Source organism: Solanum stenotomum, chromosome 8 (genome assembly GCF_019186545.1).
Source record: "Solanum stenotomum isolate F172 chromosome 8, ASM1918654v1, whole genome shotgun sequence".
NCBI classification, from domain to species: Eukaryota; Viridiplantae; Streptophyta; class Magnoliopsida; order Solanales; family Solanaceae; genus Solanum; species Solanum stenotomum.
The window spans coordinates 56,327,718-56,352,809 of NC_064289.1; the positions used below are offsets into that span (position 1 = coordinate 56,327,718).

General features: G+C 33.6%; 2 protein-coding genes across 3 annotated transcripts; one reads left to right on the forward strand and one right to left on the reverse strand.

Moving 5' to 3' along the window:
* The first annotated feature begins 2,379 nt into the window (after positions 1–2,379).
* On the forward strand, positions 2,380–12,147 carry LOC125873111 (protein PHOSPHATE STARVATION RESPONSE 1-like). Of its 2 annotated transcripts, none has more exons than XM_049553987.1 (8): positions 2,380–2,635; positions 7,185–7,863; positions 7,989–8,199; positions 8,279–8,355; positions 8,456–8,495; positions 10,304–10,361; positions 10,962–11,031; positions 11,605–12,147. In XM_049553987.1, exons 2-8 carry the CDS (start codon positions 7,273–7,275, stop codon positions 11,926–11,928), a joined length of 1,371 nt encoding a protein of 456 aa, XP_049409944.1. In that variant the 5' UTR covers positions 2,380–2,635; positions 7,185–7,272; the 3' UTR covers positions 11,929–12,147. The 2 variants fall into 2 exon arrangements, with proteins under 2 accessions (XP_049409944.1, XP_049409945.1); XM_049553988.1 differs by having other exon boundaries at positions 2,415–2,635; positions 8,001–8,199.
* Positions 12,148–12,896: 749 nt separating this feature from the next.
* LOC125874857 (BRCA1-associated RING domain protein 1) lies at positions 12,897–20,391 on the reverse strand. Its single transcript, XM_049555893.1, has 13 exons — positions 20,076–20,391; positions 19,773–19,826; positions 19,577–19,647; positions 18,985–19,080; positions 18,571–18,884; positions 17,548–17,919; positions 16,854–16,954; positions 16,048–16,234; positions 15,834–15,943; positions 15,531–15,621; positions 14,574–14,739; positions 13,704–13,822; positions 12,897–13,428 (listed from the first exon to the last, which is right to left on the reverse strand). Exons 1-13 carry the CDS (start codon positions 20,165–20,167, stop codon positions 13,084–13,086), a joined length of 2,118 nt encoding a protein of 705 aa, XP_049411850.1. The 5' UTR covers positions 20,168–20,391; the 3' UTR covers positions 12,897–13,083.
* Positions 20,392–25,092: the final 4,701 nt, after the last annotated feature.

Genomic DNA, 25,092 nt, shown 5'->3' on the forward strand with positions numbered 1-25,092 from the left:
TGCACCCACAAAGTTGTTCATTCACCATCAAATTGCATTGCCTTTTTTATAAAGTGGGATCCTTCACAGTTCACAGTCATATTCCCACTTTGCTTTTTTCTTACTTTTTTTTTTCACATTTAAGCATTTCACTCAGGATGTGTTTGGTATAAAAACAATATTTTCTATAAAATATTATTATTTTTATTTATTTATTAATGTAGTAAATAAATAAGTAAAAAAGTATTATTTAAAAATATTCATTTTTAAGTTAGGGAAACACTATAATAAGATTCGAGGATCGGGGATTTGGGGTCATTAAAAAGTGAGAAGGAGATAATAAATTTGAAATATCACTTTATTAGAGAAGTCGTCGTTGAGGATCTATCGGAAACAACATTTCTATCTTTAAGGTAGTCTTGATACATTCTATTTTTCAAATCTTATTTTGTGTAGTTACGTTGAGTATGCTAATATTGTTATTGTAATTTCACTAAGAAAATCTTTTTAAAAACTATTTTCATAAAGAAAAAATATGTCAACCAAACATGAAAAATTCGAAAACATTTTAAAGAAAATTATTATCTTCCACGACAAACACACCTTTAACTAATAGTCTAATAATTCAAGAAATACAAATTAATTTTTTTTAAAAATAAAAATCTTTTTAAAAGAAAAAAATATTTAAAACAAATTGAATTTGTCAAAATGATTAGTATTTATTATTAGGTTCTATGGTGTTCTAAATAATGAACTTTGATACCAAATCAAACCAAATAAATTAACTTTCTTAATTCTGGCTTTTCTCAATTTGTTTTGGTCATATAAATATACAAAATATTTAGCTTTAGTTTAATAGAGCTTAAATTAATAAAATTGACTTTTTAAAAGATATTGAATCAAACCAAATAACATCTATTTTTATTTCAATTTAATTCAATATATACCTTTCTAAATTAAAGTCAAAGAACTTCCCTTTATTTTTTTTTCCTTATTTGATTTTAATTTAAATTAATATTTAAAAATATATCTTAACTATCCATTTTTTACGAGTTTCATATTTCAACTGTCTAAGTTTTCCTTGACCCCTATCTAAGCCATCATAATACCGAGTTAACCAAACTATTCCCACTTGGCAATAGACGCGTGTAAATTAACTCAGCATTTCAGATATGTTATGATTTACGAAGGAAATAAAATAATAAAATAATAAAATAATAAATAATTAAATTATGAATTTCACGAAAAATTAATACTTTAAGGGTCTGTTTGGAAAGCCACCTGGTAATTGGAATTGGTGTAATTACTAGGGTAGTAATTACCTGCCTAGTAATTACAATGTCTAGTAATTACACTGACATGTTTGGTTGCTACAGTGTAATTACACATGTCATGTTTGGATGTCATAGTGTAATTACACATGTTCTGTTTGGATGCACAATTGCAATCATAAAATTATAATAAATTTTAAAAATAAAAATGAATTATTTAAAATTTATACTAGACAAATAAGAAACTTTATAAATGACATTAAATTAAATATTTAAGATATATATTCTTTTTTGAAAATATATTAATTATGAAAAAATAATTTATTTATATTTTTTTAAATTAATATATTTCAATTGAATTGATCGTAACAACTAAAAGTATGAAGTTTCTACGAACATCGTGAAATGCATGTTTGATAAAAAGAATAATATACAAATAAAATGTCATAAATTATTAAATGTTTGAAAAAAATATAATTCATCAACTCTAATTAAAAAATGACGTGCAATGTAGATTCAATATTACTAAAACAAATGAAACTGAAAATATAACATAATTTATAAATTCAAAACAAAAATTTTAACATAATACTCTTATAACAAATTTCAACATAGCAATAAATATGATTTAGTTTTAATTTTTCTTAATAAAGAAAACGTAAGTCTATAACCTTACTTAACAATAAATTCTATTTTAATTTAAAATTAGAATATAATAAAATTATGCTAATGAGAAAATAAGCATGGCATAAATAAATAGATAATACGAAAAAATTACATAGAATCACGTAAAGTAAGATTGAGAATTAGAAGAAAATGAAATATAATAATATAAAATAAAAAATAAACTTTTACAAATGTTTAGAATAATAAAATTAAAAAAAGAACTTAAAATAATAGAAGTAAAAAAAATTAAAATAGAAATAAAAAAGTAATCAGGTAATAATTACACCATGTAATTACTAGCAATTCACAGCTTATGTCTGTGAATTGTAGAGTGTAATTACCCCTGCCAATTACACCAATTACCTGACCAAGTAATTATCTGTCCTTCCAAATAGAACAAGATAGTTATACCAATTACACCAAATTCCAAACAGGCCCTAAATGTATTTTTGACAATCAACTCTTTTTATTTTTAATTTTTTTTTGGTTGAATAAGAATCCTAATGGGATTGTTATAATCTGATGTACTTTTTTTTTTTGTACTACAAAATTAAGCAGCCACCAGAAAAAGTTGCGATCGTCCACCGTTCATTTTCATCTCCGATTCACCGGCGACGGCGCCGATGAATTCCCTGAACTCCGATTTCACCTGTTTTATGAGTTCGAATCATGTGGAGCTGTATCGTTTCTGAATTCATTGGATTTTGAATTTTTTTTAGGTATTAATTTCTTATACCCTTATCGTTATTTTTATCGAATTTTGATTGAATTGGTGTATAATCGGAGTTTTAATTTCTTGTTCCACAAAAAAAAATAAAAAATGATGCGAGGTAGGAATTTTAATGTTTCCATGCATAACTGTAGTTTTTTTTAGTTTTTTGAGTTGTAACTCTTATGTGATTTGAAAAACTTTTAAAGGGTTTCTGATTATCTGATTCAATTGCATACTATGGTTATTAGTGATGGATTATTCTTTTGAGCCGAGGGTCTATTGGAAACGGACCAGGGTAAGGTCTGTGTACATCCTGGTTTACCAGACCCTACTTGTGGGGTTATGCTGGGTATGCGGTTGTTGTTGTTGGATTATTTTGTAGAATTGTTGAATTGAAAGTTGAAAGTTTTGATTTTTGACTCTGAGGTCTGAAATCCTGTGAACTTTTTTATTGAGTATATTTGGTTGTGGTATTGAAGTAAAGGCAGGAGCTTTAGGTTATTGTAGATATTCTTTTTGTAGTGTTGGGTTATTCTTTTGAGCCAAGGGTCAATCAGAAATAGCCTCTCTAGCTCACATAGGTAGGGGTGAGGTCTACGTGCATACTACTTTCCTCAAACCCTGCTTGTGGGGTTACGCTAGGTATGTTGTTGTTGGATTATTTTGTAGAATCGTTGAATTGAAAGTTGAAACTTTTGCTTTTTTGACTCTGAGGTCCGCATTCCTGGGAACTTTTTTATTTATTGATTCTATTTGGTTGTGGTATGGAAGTAAAGGCGGGCGCTTTAGGTTATTGTAGATATTTTTTTGTTACCTTAACTTTGATATGAACTTCATACGAAACAAAAGGGAATCTGTGAAGAAAGGTGGTTGGTCTTGAATGTACATGTTCTACGAAGGAACTGGGTTGATGAGCCTCCAATAGAGTTTATATACATAGGAATTGAACCAATTGGGCTAAGCTATTATATACATAAGAAGTAAACCAATTGGGCTAAGCTAACTCCTAGACAGTAGGAACAAATAACCAGTATAGAAAACAAACTAACAGGATGATAATAGCTAATACAAAATTGAAGCCAGAAATAATGGAAGGAAGACTCCGCTAAATCTAACAAGTAGTGCTGAGACGTAACAACAGTAGTACATGCACTATTATGCCTCCCTCAAGTTAGGTGTTAAGAGATAGCACCTAACTTGGTGCGCTGGAAGGCCGGTTTGAACAGCATATGGTGAGCGGTTCTACAAGTTGATGAATCAAAAGTTGGATCTCACCCGAATCTCCCCATCTATCAGCAGTGTGGATGTGCGATACTCAGAGTGGGCCATTTCTGACTTGGTTCTAAACAAGTGAAGATTAACCTCAAGGTACTTCATTTTGGTACGATGTACTATGTTCTCGCCAATGTACATGACCCGAAGGTTATCATAAACTATTATAGGAGCAGCAGAGCAACACATGATAATCATTGAGCATATGGCTGATCATGTTCACTTCCAACAAGGCAGAAGCAAAACACAATACTCAACCTCAGTTGAGGAACTAGAGACGGTTGGTGGCTTATGAGAATACCAGGATATAGGTGTTGTGCCTAGATAATCAATGTAACCAGAGAACGAGTGACAGGTCATTGATATCACCTGCCCAATCAGCATCAACATATTACATAGGTATAGAGAGATTGCTGTGGGGAAATACGATTACTGAATTGGGATGCCTTTTTAATATACTGAAGGATAGAATTAACTTCCTTCCCGTGAACCACAGGGAGAGGTGTTGAACTGAGTAAGCTTGTTTACTGATTATGCAATATCAGGTCCGGCTTTTGATGAAGGTACTGATGCTCACCAAGCTTACTCATGTACTCTTTGCCATTTGGTTTTGGGTGCTCTGTCATTCAACCAGTAGGTTCACAAAATGTGCTTATGGGTGACTAAACACCTTTGCAGTTATGCATCTGATTGCCATGTAACACTTCTTGTATGTACTTAGATTGACTTAGAAACAAACCATAGGCATCCCAATGTACCCCAAGCTCAATGTCCAAGAAAATGTGTAGTAAGCCAAGATACTTGAGAGAATTTTTTTTTCAAAAGAGAGGTAATGACATGTCGAATGACTGTTTCATTATTGCCCAGGAGTATGAGATCATCCACATAGATCAGTATATAAATAGTAACTCTCATATTGTGCAGGACAAAAGGAGAGTATCACACTCAGACATCTAGAACCTCATTTGAATCAAAGAATTAGTGAATGCTTCCTACCCAGCCTTAGGAGCTCATCGGAGTTCGTACAAAGCCTTTTTGAGATGGCAGAAAAATTCAGGATGATTCGCCTTCTCATTGCCGGGAGGTTGAGATATATACACGTCTTCATGAATCTTCTCCCAAAGAAAAGCATTGTGGTCATTTGGTGTGGTTTGTTCAACTAAATTTGCTTTTGCTGCAAAGTGGTTATGGGACCGTACGCCAACAGACATTTGCTATATGTCTAAAGTAGTCGCAAAGTTGACAGCAGTTTAGTTGGAGAAGTTGCATTTGGGTTGATTGAACATCCTGTTTGGTGGATGTCAATTGTTGTTGGTGTTGGGTGGGTGTCGAGTGTTGCATGCAGCCCTGTGGAGCAACAGTTGTTGTGACCTGTGTGGTAATTTTCTTAAGATTCTCATGTTTGAGGAATAGTTCATGATCAAGTAGCTTATAAAAAATTTCCTCATAAGTAATTGGATAGTCTCATATGCCCGTATGGCTGTTGAGATCTCAGGAAACTCTGGACCGAGGTTGAAGAGTAATTTCACCACAGCTTCTTCATTAATGATGGGAGAACCTACTAAAACAAGTTCATCAAAGGGAGATTGAATCTATCGCGGCTATTCAGCAATGATTTGGTGTCTTTGGAGACCCGACTGAGATGGTGATTGAGACTGAAGATGCAGGTTTGCAATTTTTTCGACAAAGAGGTGTGAAGAGATAGTGGATGCAATGGTAATTGTCTCAACCAAACCAATCCTTATCAACTCTTGGATAGTTGATGGAGACTGTTTCAGGAGGGGACTCTGTAGAGTCATCAAGAGGGACCATAGAGGTCATGCCATGGAGCAGCAGGGCAATCTGGGCCTTCCAGGTGGTGAAATTGTGGCTGCTAGATAGTTTGATGGGCAACTGCTATGCTGGATTGAATTGGATCAGGTGTTTGAGGATAATGGTGATGTACTGGGTAGAGGAGGCCGCTGTGCAGAGAAAAAAAGAATCTGAGACCATATAAATACAAAGAAGTGGAATGAAAAGTATCTGTATTTGAAGGGCCTCCAATGGAGCTTATTGCAATGGAAATAATGAATTTTTGCAAAGATAAATCCTAGAAAGTAGGAAGAGGTAACCAGTATAGTATAGAAAACTATCTAACTGAATGATAAAATATACTCCCTCTGTCCAATTTATGTGATTTACTTTTCTTTTTAGTCAGTCCCAAAAAAAAATAACACATTTTTATATTAAGTAAAAATTAACTATAAATTGTCTATTTTACCTTAATGAAATGATTTACAGCCACACAAATTTATATCATTCATTTTGGACCACAAGTTTTAAAAAGTCTTCCTTTCTTTCTTAAACTCCGTGCCGAGTCAAACTACCTCACATAAAATGGGACGGAGGGAGTAACTAATACAAAACTGAAGTCTAAAATAACTGAAGAAAGACTTGTCCAAATCTTACAGCAAGTGTTGAGATGTAACCGCAGTAGTACATGCGCTACTAGTTGTTACTGTCTTGCACAAGTCCTTTTCCTACCAAACCGCAAGCTATACACATGCTTCAAGTTGATATCATCCTCCTTTTTAAGTTATAACCTCGTTACAAATAGCTTTGCGCCTGTATGTTATGAATCCTTCATATATTATGAAAGGATAGAGTGTCCACATACGATTCATATTACTTTTTTGTTTGCAGATCATTGTATTGGCAATGATGCTGCAGTTCAAAGTTATTTTTTCAGACATGCGCTGTCTTAAAATTATGACAATAATGAGTTTCCCTTGATTGGTTAGAAGCCTGCAATGCGTATTAGCTTCAAGTTTCATTAAGAGTATCATGCTCACAGAAGGACTGTACAGCTGTGTAAGATATTCTACATGTTGGTGCCAGTTGTGTAGCAATAAACTATGCTTGATTTTACACTTGTTTGTGAAGTTAGCTATCATATGGTTGAAACTTAAATTTTATTTTATTGGTTTTAGCATGTAGTATCATGCAACCATTTGCTTATGTTTCCTACTGATGAACTACTTTTCACCATCAAATTTGATTCTAGTAGGGGAATACGGATCTTTTTCAGTTTCACTAATTTGTGTTCACGTATTTTAATTCCACTTTATCATCTATTTGGTTTTGCTAATATTTAGTGTAGTAACATTTTCTTTTTCCTTAAAGATTTAGTCTAGTTCTAAGCACGGCCATGGTTTTCAACAATCTTTGAAGAAACATGTTAACATGCTGTTTGGTTTTGTGCTTACTAGCTCTCTAAGATTTTTATTTCCGTTCTTCTTATGTAGGAATAAGCCCTTCCCATAAGCAAATGAAATACTGGAAGATTCTTTTTTGAGGTGAATATAGTAGTATTTAATATTTTTAATAAAGGTTATGGAGGCGCGTCCTGCTTTATCTGTCCAGAGGACGGGTGCACATCAACTCAGTAATTTTGGAGCATCAGGAGCTCATTCTTCATTACCTGTGCTTCAAACAAGTCTGGAAGAGAAATATCCTAAGTTGCCAGGGGCTGCCCTTTCTTCGTTTCCTTCAAACAGTGGGGCTGTCAGTCATTTGTTTTCCTCACCATCGGAGTTCTCGACCAATCTTGCCTTTTCATCTGTTCTGCCTTATGATGAGCATTTGGCACCTGCAACTTTCATTTCTCAGCCAACAATTAATGAGGCATCAATTCCATTAGCTAATTCTGGAGTTCTTCAAGGTGCTGCATCAAGCCAGTATGTTAATGTAAATAGTGAATCCTGGCGTACAGAGTTATTGCCTGATTACCTTGATTACTCGGTAAATGCCCCTGTCCAGAACACTCAGCTTGATTGTAGAAATTCAGGTGATTGTCACATCCCACCTGAGGATCTTAGCAAACAAAGTGATTGGCCGGAATGGGCTGACCTTGTAATGAATGATGATGATGCTTTGACTTCTAACTGGATGGTTGATACTAGCATTGCTGATGCAGAACCAAAGGTCAGTTCTGTTCTATACCCAACTGTTGTATATATATTCATCTTAATTTAATTTTCATTTTCTTACTCTCCTTTCAATAACTAAAAAGGAGATGGCTCTTACATTTCTTTGTTGTGTGATTAAAGATGCAATATCAGGAACAAAATCAACCTTCAAATTTCCCAGTACACCAAGTTCAACCATTCCAGCAAATTCCTACTGCATCTGTAGAAACATCTGCTGTTGTTCCTGCATCATCCACTGGGAGTGGTTCTTCATCGAAACAACGGATGCGTTGGACACCAGAACTTCATGAAGCCTTTGTGGAAGCAGTCAACAAGCTTGGTGGAAGTGAAAGTAATTTGCGCTCCTTACTTTTAATCTTAAATAAGTATTGTACTGTTGTCTAACTTAATAATTCTATTTTCAAATACAGGAGCTACTCCCAAGGGTGTGCTTAAGTTAATGAAAGTTGAAAGTTTGACCATCTATCATGTAAAAAGTCACTTGCAGGTTTGTTCTTCATTTCTCATTCTCAAAGTTCGATATTTTCACATATAGACATACTGTATTATTACCTAATGGTACTGTGATACAATTTCTTATAATGCAGAAATATCGAACAGCTAGATATAAACCAGAAGCATCAGAGGGTACGCATCAATTTCTTTTTCCCTTGTCTGCTTTCTTACATGTGTCTTAATTTTGTCTCCCTCTTCAACTGTCAATTTTCTTTTGAAAAAAATAGAGTTTTGTGTATCCCAATTTATGTGGCACCGTTTGACCGGGCATGAAGGTTAAGAAATAAGAGAAGACTTTGTTGTGTATACCAAATTGCCCTTATTAAAGTCTCTTTTAGTGCTTGCTTTTAATTGACTTTTCTTCCCAATAAAGTGTTAAGTGGGACCCAATATGGATAAAATGAGGATGGTGTCATTAAATAGTTGTCAAATAAGGAAAGGTAACATTCTTTCGGGGACGGACTAAAAAAGAAAGAGTGCCACATAAATTGGGACATAGAAACTATAGTATACTTGTATTTGCAAGGGCCTGCTAGTGATGATCTTTAAGATGTTTTGTCTTCTTTTGGTGCTCAAGTATGTACGCATATGAATTCCTGACTAGGTTCTAAGCTGTGTGTTCCTGTGTTTCTTAAGTCAAGTCCTCTAGTCTACGGATAAATCTTTTCTTTATTTTTTGAAACTGGTAACTTTTTCTAATCCTCGGCATTAAGGGCTGTGCTGGCCACCTCCAAAAGATGTTACAAGAAAGGAAAAAAGGGAGAAAGAAATACTTACAAAGAGCCTATGAAGTCCACTAATCGGATCTCTTCTTCTATATTCTGTTCTTTACACCAAAAACCTAGAGTAGTAATTACTTTCCATTTGATCTTATGTATTGTACACTCCTTTCCCTCAAAAATTCTTTGATACCTTCCTTTCCATATAGTCCACCATATACATCCTGGAACTGTTCTCCACCATCTCTTTTGACTCTTTCTGCCTCCCTTTTGATCCAACAACTTAAGAGGTCAGAAGTGTGTTATAGGCTTCTAGCGTAGTCCAATACTCATTGGCTATGCTAGTAAACAAGGACCATACCTGTGCAGTTACCTTACAATGCATGTATGTTGACGCCCCTCTTCTGCATTGCTTCATGAGTCAGACAGCTCTTCCTAGCAACCAACCAAGTGAAGCATTTCACCTTGGTAGGTGCCACACTTTCCATATTGTGCTCCAAGGTCCAGTAGATCTTCCTGCACTTCCTCTGACCCCCCAGTTGTAAAGTCTGTTCATAGAAAATATCCCCATCTTTGTGATGTCCCCATGCTAATCTGTCTGGCTCTAGAGTAGTACGAGGGAATCCACCAATCAAATTCAAGAGCTCCACCACTCTATCAATCTCCCAGTCATTGAGCAACCTTCTAAATACTAGATTCCAGCCTTGTGGAGACCAGTCTATGGATAAATCTGTCCATTAAGAAATATGTAACATTAATGTTATGTGGCATTTCACCATACCTCAGGAAATTACTTTTTTGAGACGTGTCATGGACATGAAATCATACTTGTCTGAAAGGTATAACCTAACAAACTGGTAATTTTTGGAACTTTAATTGAAATTATCAAACTTCATACACGATTGCCAAGATCATAGAAAACTGGTAAAAAGTTTGCACTATTTAACTGGAACAAGTTAACTTCATACACCACTGCCAAATCTCACAATTTTCTGTGTCTTCCTTTTAATAGCCAAATAGATTTGTCACTAGGATGCAAATTTTCTATTTTGACATTGTGTTACGAGATGTTTGGTGCTTGGAGAATGCTATTGTGGAATCCTATATTTTGTTGATTTTATCTTTCTTTTTATTCAAATATAGCTGCTCCTGACCCATTATTGTCTTCTGATGATTTTCTGCTTGCTGAGGCCCTTTTATTTCTTTTCCTTCTTATTATAGGTTCCTCTGAGAAGAAAGAGTCATCCATTGGCGATTTGTCAGCTCTGGACTTAAAAACGTTAGTAGCTGGGCCCATTGCTTCTGTTTTTATGCTTAATTATATCCATCATTTGGAATCTGGATAACATTTCTTAATTCACTTGTGCATTCACTAATGAGTGGATTAACCAATTTGAATGGCATATTTTGAGGGTACGATTTGTTTATTAGATGTTACTTGATAATGGACTTTGTCGACAGTGTAGGTGTTTTTGCCCTATGCTGTAGACTGAAAACATAAATTGGATATCCAGATATGGACTTCAATAGTTATATTACCTTAGATTGGTGCCATGAGATTTAACCTTCATTTTCTCTGGTATATGTGTAAGGGCTTCCAAAAAGAAAAGGATGACAATGATGTGGGACCCTTCTTTTTTCTTTTTCTTTTTCTTTTTTTTGTGTGGGATACTCAAGTTGTCAACCAAACTGGAAGATGAGAAAAAGAAAAGGTTAGAATAGTTAAGTTGAGGCTTATGTAGACAGGAATTTTTTATATAATGACATGGTGGCTTGGAGGGATATATTAAAGGCGCTGTTAAATTTTCCCATCATAACTTATTGTAATCTATTTTCTCATGTTATCTTTGTTATATGACGTGTTTGGGTTTCGATGCAGGGGTATTGAGATCACTGAAGCGTTGCGGTTACAGATGGAAGTTCAGAAACAGCTGCATGAACAGCTTGAGGTATGAATTCTTGTCTTAGCATCAAGATCTTGTGACTCTAGCTTCAATTTGACAGGTCATCACTGCTTGCATCATATGCTTTATTTTGTTGGAGATTGCTTCTGACTGCAGCCTTTTTGGTATAAAATGGTTGCATGGCATGGCCACTTCTTTTTTAGCCCTTTCTGATCGTCCCTCTCTACCTCTGCAAGGTAGGGGTAAGGTTTGTATACACACTACCCTCCCCAGACCCTACTTCTAGGATTACACCGGGCATGTTGTTTCCCTTTCTGATCTTCTGGTCTTCGCAAATAAATCTGAAGCTAAACGTGAAGTTTTGGAATCTCTATATAATTCTTGGATAATTAAATCACAGCTAAGCAGTTTGGATTTCCCTCTTTGATTATCATTGGGATATCATCGATCTGATCTCCTCACTGTTTAGTTATGCTAGTTATCCCCTCTTATCATAGATGAGAACATTATGCAGCTCTCAAATGTTGGCAGATAAATGAATCGGCAGCTTCTCCAATCTAAGGAAAGTTGCATGGTACTGTATCTAACGTGTACTTATGTGATGGCAACCTTTTACAGATCCAAAGAAATTTGCAGCTGCGAATAGAAGAACAAGGACGATGCCTCCAAATGATGTTTGAGAAGCAGTGCAAGTCAATGCCCGGTATTGACTTGGCAAAGGGCTCATCATCCATGGCAGAGGATGTGTCCGCACAGCTGAACGATGCAGTTCAAAGTACCTCAAACAAAAATGATCCAGGGGTGTCACTGGTCGATCATCACGAAGCAGGAAGTTATACAGCTCAAAAAGTGGTGGGGGAGAAGCAGAAAGAGCATGAAAGAGAAGATATTACTAGCTCATCAAATTCGCCACCAATGAAACGTGCCAAGGTCGATGAATAAGCTTCTGCAGTTCACAAACCTTTTGGTAGGATATTAGGTTTTATTGGATTCTGGGAACATCAAATCTCTTGAGTAAACCAGCTTTTAACATTTTTGGTATTCCTTCCATAGATGATTATTCAGATGGGCAGTGGATTGTCCTTTATTTTCAACATACATGATAAAGAAATGTCAACATTATTCCTTTAGTATTGTTAATACATATGACTATTTAGAAAACTACATATGGATTTTGAAGCTGCATTTTTAGCACTTCTGATGTCTTTTTCTTGTTAATTAATGTTTGAGCTTAGTAAAGATTACTCGTGAGCAGAGTTATTCAATATATGTACTGATGAAATCTCTTGAAAAATAATTTTCAAAAGAAACTTTATTTCATCAACCATACTCTTTAAACGAAATTTTTTTGGTATGGAGCGCTTCCTCCTAAATAAAGCCCTATGTGGCACTAATTCAAATTAGTTGAACTCTAATTCTTGGTATGGAGCACTTCCTCCTAAATAAAGCCCTATGTGGCACTAGTTCAGATTAGTTGAACTCTAATGTGAATATTGAACACCTAATGAGAAAGGTTTTTTTTTTAAAACATAAGGAAAAGACTCCATTCTCTAATTTCTCCCTTCTACTTTCCACAAAACCTATACTAAATCTACTTAGTATTTTATTTTTTGTGGACGCTATTATGTAAAATTAATTTTCTTTTAAAAAAAGAAATGTGTATTCACCTTTTATACCTTTTATTTGTCTAATACTCCATGTTTCTTATTTGTATTTTCATGATATTGACATTAAATGCATTTATATGGACCAACAGAAAATTTCATAGTCAACTATAACTTATTTGGGACCGAGGCGTTGTTATTGCAAAACTTGAATTTTTCTGTGATTATGAACTAAAATATATGAAAAGGCCGGGGAATACAATCTTCTGCTTTCTAAGATGCACATATACACAAGTATTTGCTTCAAAGAGTACCACTTTTGGTTGTGACACTTTGTAGCAGAAAATTCACTATATTGCTTAGATGAAGAAAGTGTTGTGTACAACAGCCATAGATAAACAAGATTCTTTGTCTCATCTATCAAATGAATAAGACTTAACTAGCAGGATTATTCATAACATATAACTAAACCTTGTAGGTTATATCCCTTTTATCAGCAGAAAGGCACCAATTTACATGTAGCAATAGACTCCAGAATCCATGTATGCTGAATGACCTGACAACCAAGTGGCTTGGCCAGTTCCTCAGCCTTTGCTTGTCGTTGAAGCAAAATGTTTCTTTCCTCGCCGAATGCACAACCACGTGGAGGATCACTGTTATAAACAACTAGACAAGCTGAACTAGTTGTTTGTGTAGCATCAGTCTGGGAAATCAACTGTTCCTTAGTGTGGATTATGGAACCTCCAGCATTTTCAACTAGATCTAACAGGTCGATTCTGTAAGCTGAGACATAATCTCCACTCAGATAAAACTTCAAACCATCAAATAGCTTAGGTGCCTGCATAAGAAATAAGGAACCTTTTTAATATCCCATAATGATTTTAGAATTGCATGCTTTATTTAAGTTTGGGGTCTATCGGAAACATCCTCTTTATCTCTACAAGGTAGGAGTAAAGTTTGCTTATACACTACCATCCCCAAACCCTACTTGTGGGATTACACTGGGTATGCCTCGTTACTAAGAAAATAAGCAAAGATGTTTCAGCCAAAAGCATGTGCACAGCCAGCATTGTAAATGCATTTCCTATCACCAGCAGAAAGATAAATACTTACATTGGATGAAGCCCTTAGTCTACCAACTTTGGGACCTCCAAAACAGCCGTGATTGTCCAGGCTAACTTCATAAGCCTCTTCATTCACAGGATAATTTTCTTGAATGCAGGCTTTTATCCCTGCAAATTAAGCACAGTTGTGTTAATATCATAAAAGTTGAGCTAGTGGTCAATTGTTGAAGTATACTGTTTTTGTTTTGACCCTGTTCGTGTTGGGTGATTCATCAATAAAGATGTGTGTTACATAACAAAATGATACAGAATTACTTAAGCTTATCATTTATCTTGCTAAACGTGTGAACTAACATACTACTCCAAGCCACACAGCAGTTTATCAAAAAGTATAATCCTGATCGTGTATAGTACCCGACCACATTCAAGGATGAACGTAGACACACCAAACAGGGATAATTATTCCAATCCTGGGAGGGGTAACCTATATAAATACATTGGCTTCTTACTTGTGCAAAAGAACTATTTCTTGGAGTAGAGCAGCATTTCAATAACTTGGTACTTCTCAATCCCTCTAAACACATGATACTTCTGTTTTTATGTTGTCTTGATGAATTTATTTATTTATTCCATTGTTTAGTTTGTCACTTAGTTTTACTTTTTGCATATTGTGCTTCTATGACCATTCACCATGCCTCTCCCACAATGAAGAATCTTTTTTCTTTTTCAAAAAATAGGGGGGTAGGAGAAGGGAAAATGGGGGAGGGAATTACAAGGTGGGAAATTGAAACCTCACCAACAAGGTGAAAGTTCAAGTAGGTAGCCAGCCAACTAAGCTCCTAAGATTCCCCTATAACAGAGAATCAAACGAACAAAAAGCTACTAAACCATGTAAGACAAAATGGAAGAAAGAGCTTACAATCAATTGTTAGGATCCATTTTCCACCCAAAATTGCCATGAGAACTTTCAGTGTTCTGGTGCATGCACCCTTTTCATCTGTTGCTGCAATGACATGAGTGACACTTGGGTTCCAAGACTTGCACACAGTTGCGCCACACATATTAGCAAACTTGACCAACATATACTGAAATAAGATTAAAAAAGCAATTAGGATAAACCAATATTGATGCGTAGATAACTCTATTCTTGTTTTTTCAGTCAACAATTTCCCAAACCAAAAGAGCTTATATGTTAGTAAATAATATTGACAACAATTTCCCAAACCAAAAGAGCTTATATGTTAGTAAATAATATTGATGGAAGTGCAATATTTCAACCAGCAAATTCCCAGACCCAAGCTAAAAGAACTTATATGTTAGTAAATAATATTGATGGAAGTGCAATAGTTCAAGTGTTCAACCAACAGATTTCCAAACTAAAAGTGCTAAACTTATCAGATTATTTTACTCCACCACATGTATAAGTCCAGATGGAAGAGAGTAAGAGACAAATAACCAAAGTCAAATTGTGAGAAATAAATAGATAATTAGCTAATTCAGCAAATGGAAGGGGTGAATGTTAACAGAAAACTGAAGAATGAGTTAATACTGATAGAAATCAAGTCCAACACAATCTGAAAATCATCAAAATAAAGCTGTCTGCTTGTACATTAGCAACAACAAAGAACTGGTATAGATAAGTTGGTTATGCATGCTAATATGCTAGTATCAATATGATAACTAAGTTGGTTTTGCTTGGTAACTTGCTAGTTGCTAGTGGTAGCAATGGGCCATAAAATGTCATTATGTTAGTAATTTGATCCATGAATATAAAAAAAATGATCAAACAATCAAAATAGATGCATTGTACTTAGCATGCATTATGCATAGGAAAGAAACTAGCATAATACATCCTCACTATAGAAAGGAGACCAACCTTCTCTTCTGAGGATAGAGCAGATCCACATAGAACCCATTCTTTTGGTCCATCTGACGATGTTGCCCAAAAATTCAATCGCTCGGATGTTCTGCATGCACATTCAACATTATCTTCCAAAGGGGGGTAATCATGTGTTTATCATATAAGCTTTAAACAAAGGGGCTGGGACAGGGAGGGACTTGTGTCTTCTATGTTATTGTAATTAGATATCTTAAAATGATATAAGATGATGTTTTATAATTCTTTTAAAGTGTCTACAACTTAAGCTAGGTGGCAAAAGTTGATATCAAATATTCTTACATGGGAGCAGGTTCTGGACGTGCTTCAATATTGGCACGCTTCCTAGACTTTGACTTTTCACTAGGAAATTTAACTGATTTGTGGCTCGGACACAGCATTACAAAGTTGTCCTGCAGTCAAAGAGGTAACTTTGAGAAGAGAACAGGAAAAACAATATTTATAATGTTCAACTTGATAAAATCATTAACTAGCTGTGTCATGTTGCTCTACTTACAGTATCCCAACGGCAGTCCTGCATTTCAAATGCACAGGGCATATGGTAACTCCTCCGACAAGACTTCACAAGGCAGCCAAGTGCTGCACCCTTTAGGCCACAACCACTACACTTGAGTTTTGAAGCTCTTGCCAATTCAGCCTCCAAATTTTTTATGATCTCTCCATCATAATATACTTGAGGCGCCCTACAGAATGAAATTTAATATAACATTAGATTTGTTTAAGTAAAAGACTAGTGTAGAGCACTAAATATGTAGATCATTCCAAATAATTAATGCAAATCTGGCTAGTTATAAATTTTGGAAGGCAATACAATTAAGGCAGCACTAAGTAAATATGGCAGAAACTTATAGGATGCACCTAAGGTGAATACTAACAAAAATCAACTAGTATATTGATAGATATACTAGTACATGAAACAACCTTTAGACATTACTTAGTTTGTTCATAGTAAGCTTAATTGGAAAACTTTGGATTACTTAAATACTACTTCCATTCCAAAGAACTAGCTCCATAAGCAATATAGAATGGTGTTTGATCATTACAAATAGAGGCAATATAGTTATAGGTTCTAATTTAACAGTTGTAAGCTGGCAAGGATAAAAATCCCCCATTCAATGTCAATAACCACCAATATGGCTAGAACTATTCTATAAACAAAAAAGAAGATGAAATTCAAGAATGGATCTGAAGTCAAATCATCAGAATGCTATCAAATCACATAATTAGAGCTTTCTCTATGAGCTGCAGTGCCATAAACATTACTGATAATGGAATATCAAAGCCAAATTGAGAAATGCATACCAGTCAATACATTTCATATGCACAGGTATGGCTTTTGAAAGTGAAGTGGCATCTCCCACCACCTCCCTGCCATTTGCATAGTGCAGCATTGGTCCAGTTCCCTGCAAGTATTAATCAGATATAGACAAGTTAAGTTTACAGAATGGTAATAGTAGCCAAATATGACATCCATATATATAAATGGAAGACAAATATATAGGGCATATGAATGGATAATCTACTATATGATAACAATAGAAGATAGCATGAAATGATTATATCAAAAGAATAAACATGGTATAATAAAAACTAAATTTTGATGTTTGGCAATAAATAAGGTAGGGGTATGGTCTACATACACACTACCCTCCCGAAACCCCACTTATGGGAGTATACTAGGTGTGTTGATACTTGATACTGAAGCTTAGTATTTATAAATCATGGTTTGGTCATTACAAATGAGATATTGAAATAAACTTTGATAAGTATTTCAAATGAAATAGTAATAGTTTTTGCTCACGAAATTTTGACTTTATTTTTTCAAGTGAAATTCATATACAAACACAATAAAATCAACTTTGAAATATATTTTTAACTTCAAACACTTTTTTTCTACTTCAAATACTTTTTTTCTTTCAATTAAAACCAAATATTGCAAACCATCTACGTATTCTATTTTCAGTTTGTCCTTTAGAATATAAAGCAGACATCTGACCTCTGTTATCTTAGATTTGAGGCAGAAAGCACAAGCACTGCCTTCCAGAAGATGTTGATCTGAAACTTCTTGTGGATGAACAACAAAAGAAGATTCACTCAATTTGCATGTCAAGTTGCAGTCAGAGTTGGCAATTATTCTTGAACAAGACTCTCTTTGTTGATTATGATCATGACTCTGCAAGGCCATCTCTGGCAATCCATAGCTTAGTTTCTTTTGTCTCTTCACATCCCTTTCATGAAACACATTTTCATGCAAAACTGTGTGGTGCATTAAACCTTCAACCACATCTGAGCTATCTTCTTTTTTCAGAAATGGAACCACACCTGAGCTATCTTCAACAAGCCTCTTTGCAGCATTGGTTTTCATAACCTGAAAACAAGTAGACTCATTTAATTCAATAAAAAGAAGTGTTAAGGTAACAATTTTTTGGTTGTGCTAATCCTTAGACAAAATCTCCATAGTCTGTCACCATGGTATCATAGATAACGAGCTACTCTACTTCCCAGGATTTATTCAAGAAAAAATATTGCTTAATAGCTGGAGAAATTGTTTACTACTACTCCATTTCAATTTATGTCTTAATTTACTTTTTAGTCCATTTCAAAAGGCATGTTTCTTTCCCTTTTAGGCAACTCTTTGATTGTAACTTTCCTCATGGCATGTCTAAGACCACAAAATTAAAGGACATTTTGGTACATTCCACATATCTTTAGTATGAGACCACAAACTTCTTTATTTTCTTAATCTCCGCACCAAGTCAAAATCAAACATACAAATTGAAACTGATGGATTAAGCACTTTAATAGGAAGAATGTGCATCTTTTTTACCAGAAATCATTTCTAATTAAAGTCTAACCTCTAGCAAGTAATGCACAACCACAAGTATCAATAAACCTTTAGTTAGAAGGCACTTAATATGCCTTTTGCAAATAATTAAACCCAGCGAGGAAAAAAGGTAAAAGAAAATCATCTATACAATACTAAATTACAGCAATTTATGAAACTTATAGTATTTCTTACTCTCAGTTCACTGGTCTCTTTAACAATATCTTTGTTGCTGTCTGATGAATGAGCACTGCCTGGTGACTGCTGTTGAAATTGATTCAAATCTATTTCCTCTGCATTATACCCATCATTTTTCGAGTCTTCCTTCCTGTCAGATGAAGGCAAGACACTCAAATGATTCACAACATTCCATGGCATTCCATGTTCATTGTGCCTATGAATCTCCTTGCTCGGATCATTCCTTCTTATTATGGCTTTGACAGATTGCTCATTTCTTGATTTGTCAGCATTAATAGAAACGGGAGACTGCTCGAGTGATCTTCCAGCATCTGGAGCATTAAACCATTTCTTGTGTGTGAGCAGTACTATACTTTTACTAGCAATAACAAAATGAACAAAAATTTGATGTATGGATTAAGATAGATTTACCGGGAGATTGGAATTGAAAGACTTTAGCATTGCAAGTAGCATCTAAGCTTCTAAATATGGCTATCATACTCTCCATATGAGGCACTGCCCTTATTTCTGCATCATCCAACAAACACAAAACATAAATCATTTCCTTCACAAAATCTAAGGAACTTGCAAACAGAAACAGTCATATCTCTTCGTTTCGCATGGTACTATCATGATTCATTCATGAAAAAACATAGGATATTAAATTTATACAGCTTTGTTTGTGTTGAACTGTATGAACCACCTCACCTAATGCTTAAAAGGAATTAAAACTGAAAGCATTTAGTTATATCATTTTTGGTCTGCTACCATTTATGTATTAGCATTGATGGAATTACTGTCTTTTCGAATGGGTATCTCCCAGAAGAACTTGAAAACCCAAAATGGGCAAACACTCCATGACCAAAAAGGGGTTTGTTTGGGCGAGGTATAGTTCATACAAAAAAAAAAGTAGCTTTGGCTCAAACACTCTATATTTGTACAGAAATGTACAAAATAAATATAAATAATTGATTTTGCACCAATAAATCAAATGAGTGGTGATTTTGAAACCACATAATAGTACCTTGATCAACATATTGATGTTTGCATAAAGGGCATTCACATTGAACTTGGGTCGAGCTTGGAACACAAAAGCTGCACAAAACCATTGAATTAAAATCTTTTGGCAACTAAAACTGAAACCCAGATTTCAACATTCAAGCAAATACAAAATATCTCACAAAAAATCCAATTCAAAGAATCCCAAAATGATAACTTACTTGCAGAAAATATGGTCGCAGGGAAGCAACATAGGTTTAGTCAGCAAGTTTAAGCTGCAAAATCCGAAGAAACCCCAAATCAGGAAACCAAATGAAAATACCAAATCAATCAATCCTCTACATCCATTTCCTCTAATAAGTTAAAAAAAAAAATCATCTTTCAGCTAAATTAGTTCTTCAAAACTAAAGGTTCTACGAGTACAACAACATACCCAGTGTAATCCCACGAGGTTCTACGAGTCTCTAACAAAATGACCCAAATGAAACAAAACAAAAGGTACATTGATTTTAGAGAGAAAATACCAAAGAGGGCATTTGAGTTCAAGACCCAATTTCTGAATATGAAAAGCCAATGGGTTAAGAAACCGAGCAATGCTTTGAGCTTCCGCCGCCATTCTTGAAGTTACTCAAAGCTTCAAAATAGCAGATTTTGCAGCTGAATACAGTGTTGAAAATGAAAAATTGGGAGAAAGTAAAACTATAGTATATATGTATACATAAATATATAACTAATTTTGGAGTTTTCTTGAAATTTGGCGGTATAAAAATTCGAACTTTGGCGCTATCTTTGATATTGGGGGGAGTTTTCTCCCGCGAATTTTTCGACATTAGCCAATTTGGGTTGTTTTAGGGTTGGCCCAAATAATACATCTTGGATGAGTGAAAGGACAAAAATGGTCATTTTATGTATGAAGTCGGAGGTGGACCCACGTGAAAAGATAGAGGTGTACATGCATCCGTTAACTTTTGAAAAAAAACATGTACTCAAATAAGGACTATATGTTTCATTAGACACTTCGAAACATAAAGGTTTGTGTTGATGCATTCGTCCAACATTGGTCGTAGGTCTTTTGTGTCGGTGAGTTGACTTGGATTCAAATGTGTTTTGTTGACGTTCTTTGTCATTTTTTTCATGTGTAGAGTGAGATTTGAGATCATTAAATTGCACAGAGAGTTGTGTTAATTTTTCTTGTTTGATTTGTATTTAATAAGATGCATTGATTTTTATGTGTTTAACATTATTTTTCAAAGAAGTAGTGTTGGTGTTGCTCAGACTTGAGAAATAGTCTACTTCAAGGCTATAGGAAGGACTACGCTTTGCAGGTGGGCATCACTATTTATCATGTCAAGATGGAATTTTGATTTTTACAGGTGACTACAAAGATTCGACGAAAACCGGGCATACATTTGAGAGAGAAGGTTTAGATACAACTTTAACTAACACGTTCACCTATGGTGGTTCCCCAATCAAAATTGTTCGAATGTATATTTAAGAAATTATTCTAAAACAAATATATATACTGAGAAAATGATAAGATGAGTGTGTTGTAGATATATTAGACCAAAAAAAATTGAAAATGGAGATGTTCCGGACAAAATAAGAGGGACATTTGCAGGTAGACAAGATCAAAAAAACAGTGTTGAGGACAAATAAAGTAGAGATACACAAATGTCCATGTGAGATGACGTGAGAGGTTTGTCAAGGTTCAAGAAAAGGTAGAGATAGACCAAAGAAGCATCAACAGAGAGATGTAGTAAGTTAGAACATGATACATTCTAAACTCAATGAGGACACGACGTTAGATAAAAGGACGTGAGATCACAAATTAAGTTAAGAACGTTAGTAGTTAGTTGAACGTTATCTTATTCCAATGAAGGATAGACTTGGTGGTAGTTTAAAACACCATACGTTATTCTCCTTTCATATCAATAACTAGGTAATTTACTTGCGTGAATCTTTCTAAACTTTTAAACAACCTTTTCAATAATCGACTGTTATAAGAAAAAGAAAATAAATTTTAGTATGTTTTAAGAACATTTCAACAAAAATTAAATGATTTGATATTATCACATATCTCAAAATTTGTAAATATATGATGAATGATTAAAAATATATTCATATCTAATCATTTTTATCTTTTACATAATTTATTATAATATATGTTTGATGATATAATTGTCTTGTTTTTTGTTTTGTTTTTTTATGACAAGGGAAACCCGCAGCCACTACCCTTTGGGTGCGCACAAGGTAAAATCTGTTAAAATCGAGTGATATTTTTATGTAGCGATTAGACATCATTTTTTCGTACATAAAAAATATAGAATCTGATAATTTTATGGTTAGAATAACTCCTTGTGGAAAAAAAAATTATGTGAAAGTTTTCGATAATCAATATTAGTTATAAATAAGTTAAGATCGTTAAAAATGTATACCACAACAACATAAATAAAGTTTTTTAGAGACAATCTACTTGTCTGAGGTCAAACGTTCACAACTTTTCGTTATTGTTACTTTGTTAGTCTAACAAAATTTATAGAAGGAGAAAAATGAATTTGAAACAACAACAAAATAATATTGTTGACCCTTTTAGAAATTCATTCTTCATTAAACTGTTGCTTTGAAGGCCCTTCTAGGTGCTTCATCAATGCAACTTTACGATTTTTTCAGAAATATGTATGTATAATTGTTGCATTATGAAAGTACAAGTAGATCAAAATGTTGGATTCTAGACTCACGTTAAAGAAATATTCTCGAACATTAAAAAATTTAAAAGAAGTCTAACCTAGATAACTCAAACGCTCAATAATGACTTGGGACATGAAGGACAACAAATCTATGTTAATAGACATATCTTTTGTAGCTTAAGATATTACTTTTATTTAGAGCAGATTTTCTTTCATATTATTCAAATTAATCTTGCCGAAAATAGTCATATCTCACACCAAAAAAATTTAAAAGAGCCGAATAAGAAGGAAAAGAAAAAAGAAAAACATTAAAAGGATGAAAGCTTTGTCCAAGTGAGATCATATACTTTTCAAACATAAAGTAATCAATACAATTTGAAGGAGACAACAAAACAGCGAGAAAAAACATACATTAAAGGAAGTAAACTATGAGATATCCAATAATGATAACAAATTAGTCTAACCAAAAAATTTCTCATGTTATGAAATAACATACCTCAAAAAATTGACCAACACTTCAATAAACTTTCATTCCTTAAAGTACTCATAATATCCACCGATCCACCGATAAAATTGAGTAAAAATAGATAACAACAACATAAAAACCAAAAAATAGGGGCATGCAAAGTTATTAGCTCTTAGAGAATTTTTTAAAGAACACAAAATTTCATCCTTGTATGTGAAGGAATGACGTTGTTGATGAAGAAATTAGAGATTCGTAAGGTTTTTTTTTATAATTTTAATTGTACCTTCAACAATTCCAATAGAGAAAACTTACTTGAATGCTCAATTAACTTTTGTTATTTGATCTGTACTAACAAATACTTATAACAATAATTTTTCGTAAACATAAACTACAAAGTTTAAGCTTGTACTCAAAAATAAAAATTAATAATGTAAGCATAAATTAATGATTGTGAAAAAACATACCCTGTAACAATAGAATGAAACAGAATGGAAAAAATTGAGCCCACTGAATGCACAGTGACCCCATAAGGAAATTATTCCCTCTAGTACCCGAGGTTTGAAGAAATAGACCCTCTTAGGATAGAACGATTTTATTCACAAGTGTATTGATACAAAAAAAATGGTGTCAGTGAATCATTCAACAGGAGCAAAGTACACAAATATTTAATTGTCTAAAAGAAGAGAAGAAGCTCAAAATTTTCATTGTTTTAATATGAGAGGAAATTTCTCTATTTATAGACAACAAAGGGTAGTGTGAACAAATGTTTATTGTGTCTTATTGAAAATGTCACAACTCTTTGGAAAAGTTACAACCCTTCGGAAAGGTTGCAACCTTTCATAAAAGTCGCAACTCTTCATAAAAGTTTCAACTTTGCATAAAAGTCGCAACATTTCATAAAAGTCACAACTTTTCATGAAAAGGGAAAAGCTAGTTTTGGAAATAAATTAAATTAAAAGGGAATCTTAGTTTGTGGAGACGCCACATAGGTGGGTCTAGGGTTCTCTTTTATATATATACTAGGTAATTTACCCGCGCTTTGCGCGGGTATAAATAATCTTTCTAAGCTTTTGAACAACCTTTCCAATAACCAACTGTTATAAGAAAAAAAAGAGTAAATTTTAGTAAATTTTAAGAACATTTCAACAGAAATTAAATGATTTGACATTATCACATATCTCAAAAATTTTAAATATATAATGAATGATTAAAAATATCTTGATATCTAATCATTTTTATCTTATACATAAGTTATCATAATATATGTTTGATGATATAATTGTTTTGTTAAAACTGAGTGATGTTTTTATGTAGCGATTAAACATATCTTTTTTCTATTTTTTTGTACATGAAAAATATAGAATTGATAATTTTATGGTTAGAATAACTCCTTGTTAAAAACAAATTATATAAAAGTTTTCGATAATCAATATTAGTTATAAATAAGTTAAGACCGTTAAAAATGTATACCACAACAACATAAATAATTTTTTTTAGAGACAAATTACTTGTCTGAGGTCAAACTTTCACCACATTTTGTTATTGTTACGTAGTTACTCTAACAAAATTTATAGAAGGAGAAAAATAAATTTGAAACAACAGCTTGACCTTTTTAGAAATTCATTCTTCATTAAATTGCTGCTCTAAACGCCCTTCTATATGCTTCATGAATACAACTTAACGACTTTTTCAGAAATATGTATGTATAGTTGTTGCATTATGAAAGTACAAGTATATCAAAATGTTCGATTCTAGACTTATGTTGAAGAAATATTCTCAAACATTAAAAAATTTAAAATGATTCTAGCCTAGATAACTCAAATGCTTAGCAATGACTTGGGACATAAAAGACAACAAATCTATGTTAATAGGCATATCTTTTGTAGCTTAAGATATTACTTTTATTTACAATAGGTTTTGTTTCCTATTCTTCAAATTAAACTTGTTGAAAATAGTCATAACTAACACAAAAAATATTTAGTAGAGATGAATGAGAAGGAAAAAAAGAAAAACATTAAAAGGACGAAAGTTTTGTCCAAGTGAGATCATAAACATACAAAACGAAAAATATTCAATATAATTTTAAGGAGACAAAAAAACAGCGAGAATAAACATACATAAAAGGGAGTAAACTATGAGATATCCAATGATGATAACAAATCATTCTAACCAGAAAAGTTCTCGTTTTTCAAAATAACATACATCAGAAAATTGACTAACACTTCAATAAACCTTCAATCCTTAAAGTACTCATAATATCCAGTGATAAAATTTAGTAAAAATAGATAACAACAACATCAAAATAAAAAATATGGGCATACAAAGTTATTAACTCTCAGAGGATTTTCCAAAGAACACAAAATCCAATCCTTGTGTGAAGAAATGACG

Coding starts and splice junctions, on each gene's coding strand:
- LOC125873111 (XM_049553987.1), top strand. CDS start 7,273: ATGGAGGCGCGTCCTGCTTTATCTGTCCAGAGGACGGGTGCACATCAA. Junction 8,200..8,278: donor CAAGCTTGGTGGAAGTGAAA/GTAATTTGCGCT, acceptor TTTCAAATACAG/GAGCTACTCCCAAGGGTGTG. Junction 11,032..11,604: donor AGCTGCATGAACAGCTTGAG/GTATGAATTCTT, acceptor AACCTTTTACAG/ATCCAAAGAAATTTGCAGCT.
- LOC125874857 (XM_049555893.1), bottom strand. CDS start 20,167: ATGGCGGCGGAAGCTCAAAGCATTGCTCGGTTTCTTAACCCATTGGCT. Junction 19,081..19,576: donor ACATCAATATGTTGATCAAG/GTACTATTATGT, acceptor TGGATGATGCAG/AAATAAGGGCAGTGCCTCAT. Junction 15,944..16,047: donor AGGACTGCCGTTGGGATACT/GTAAGTAGAGCA, acceptor CTTTGACTGCAG/GACAACTTTGTAATGCTGTG.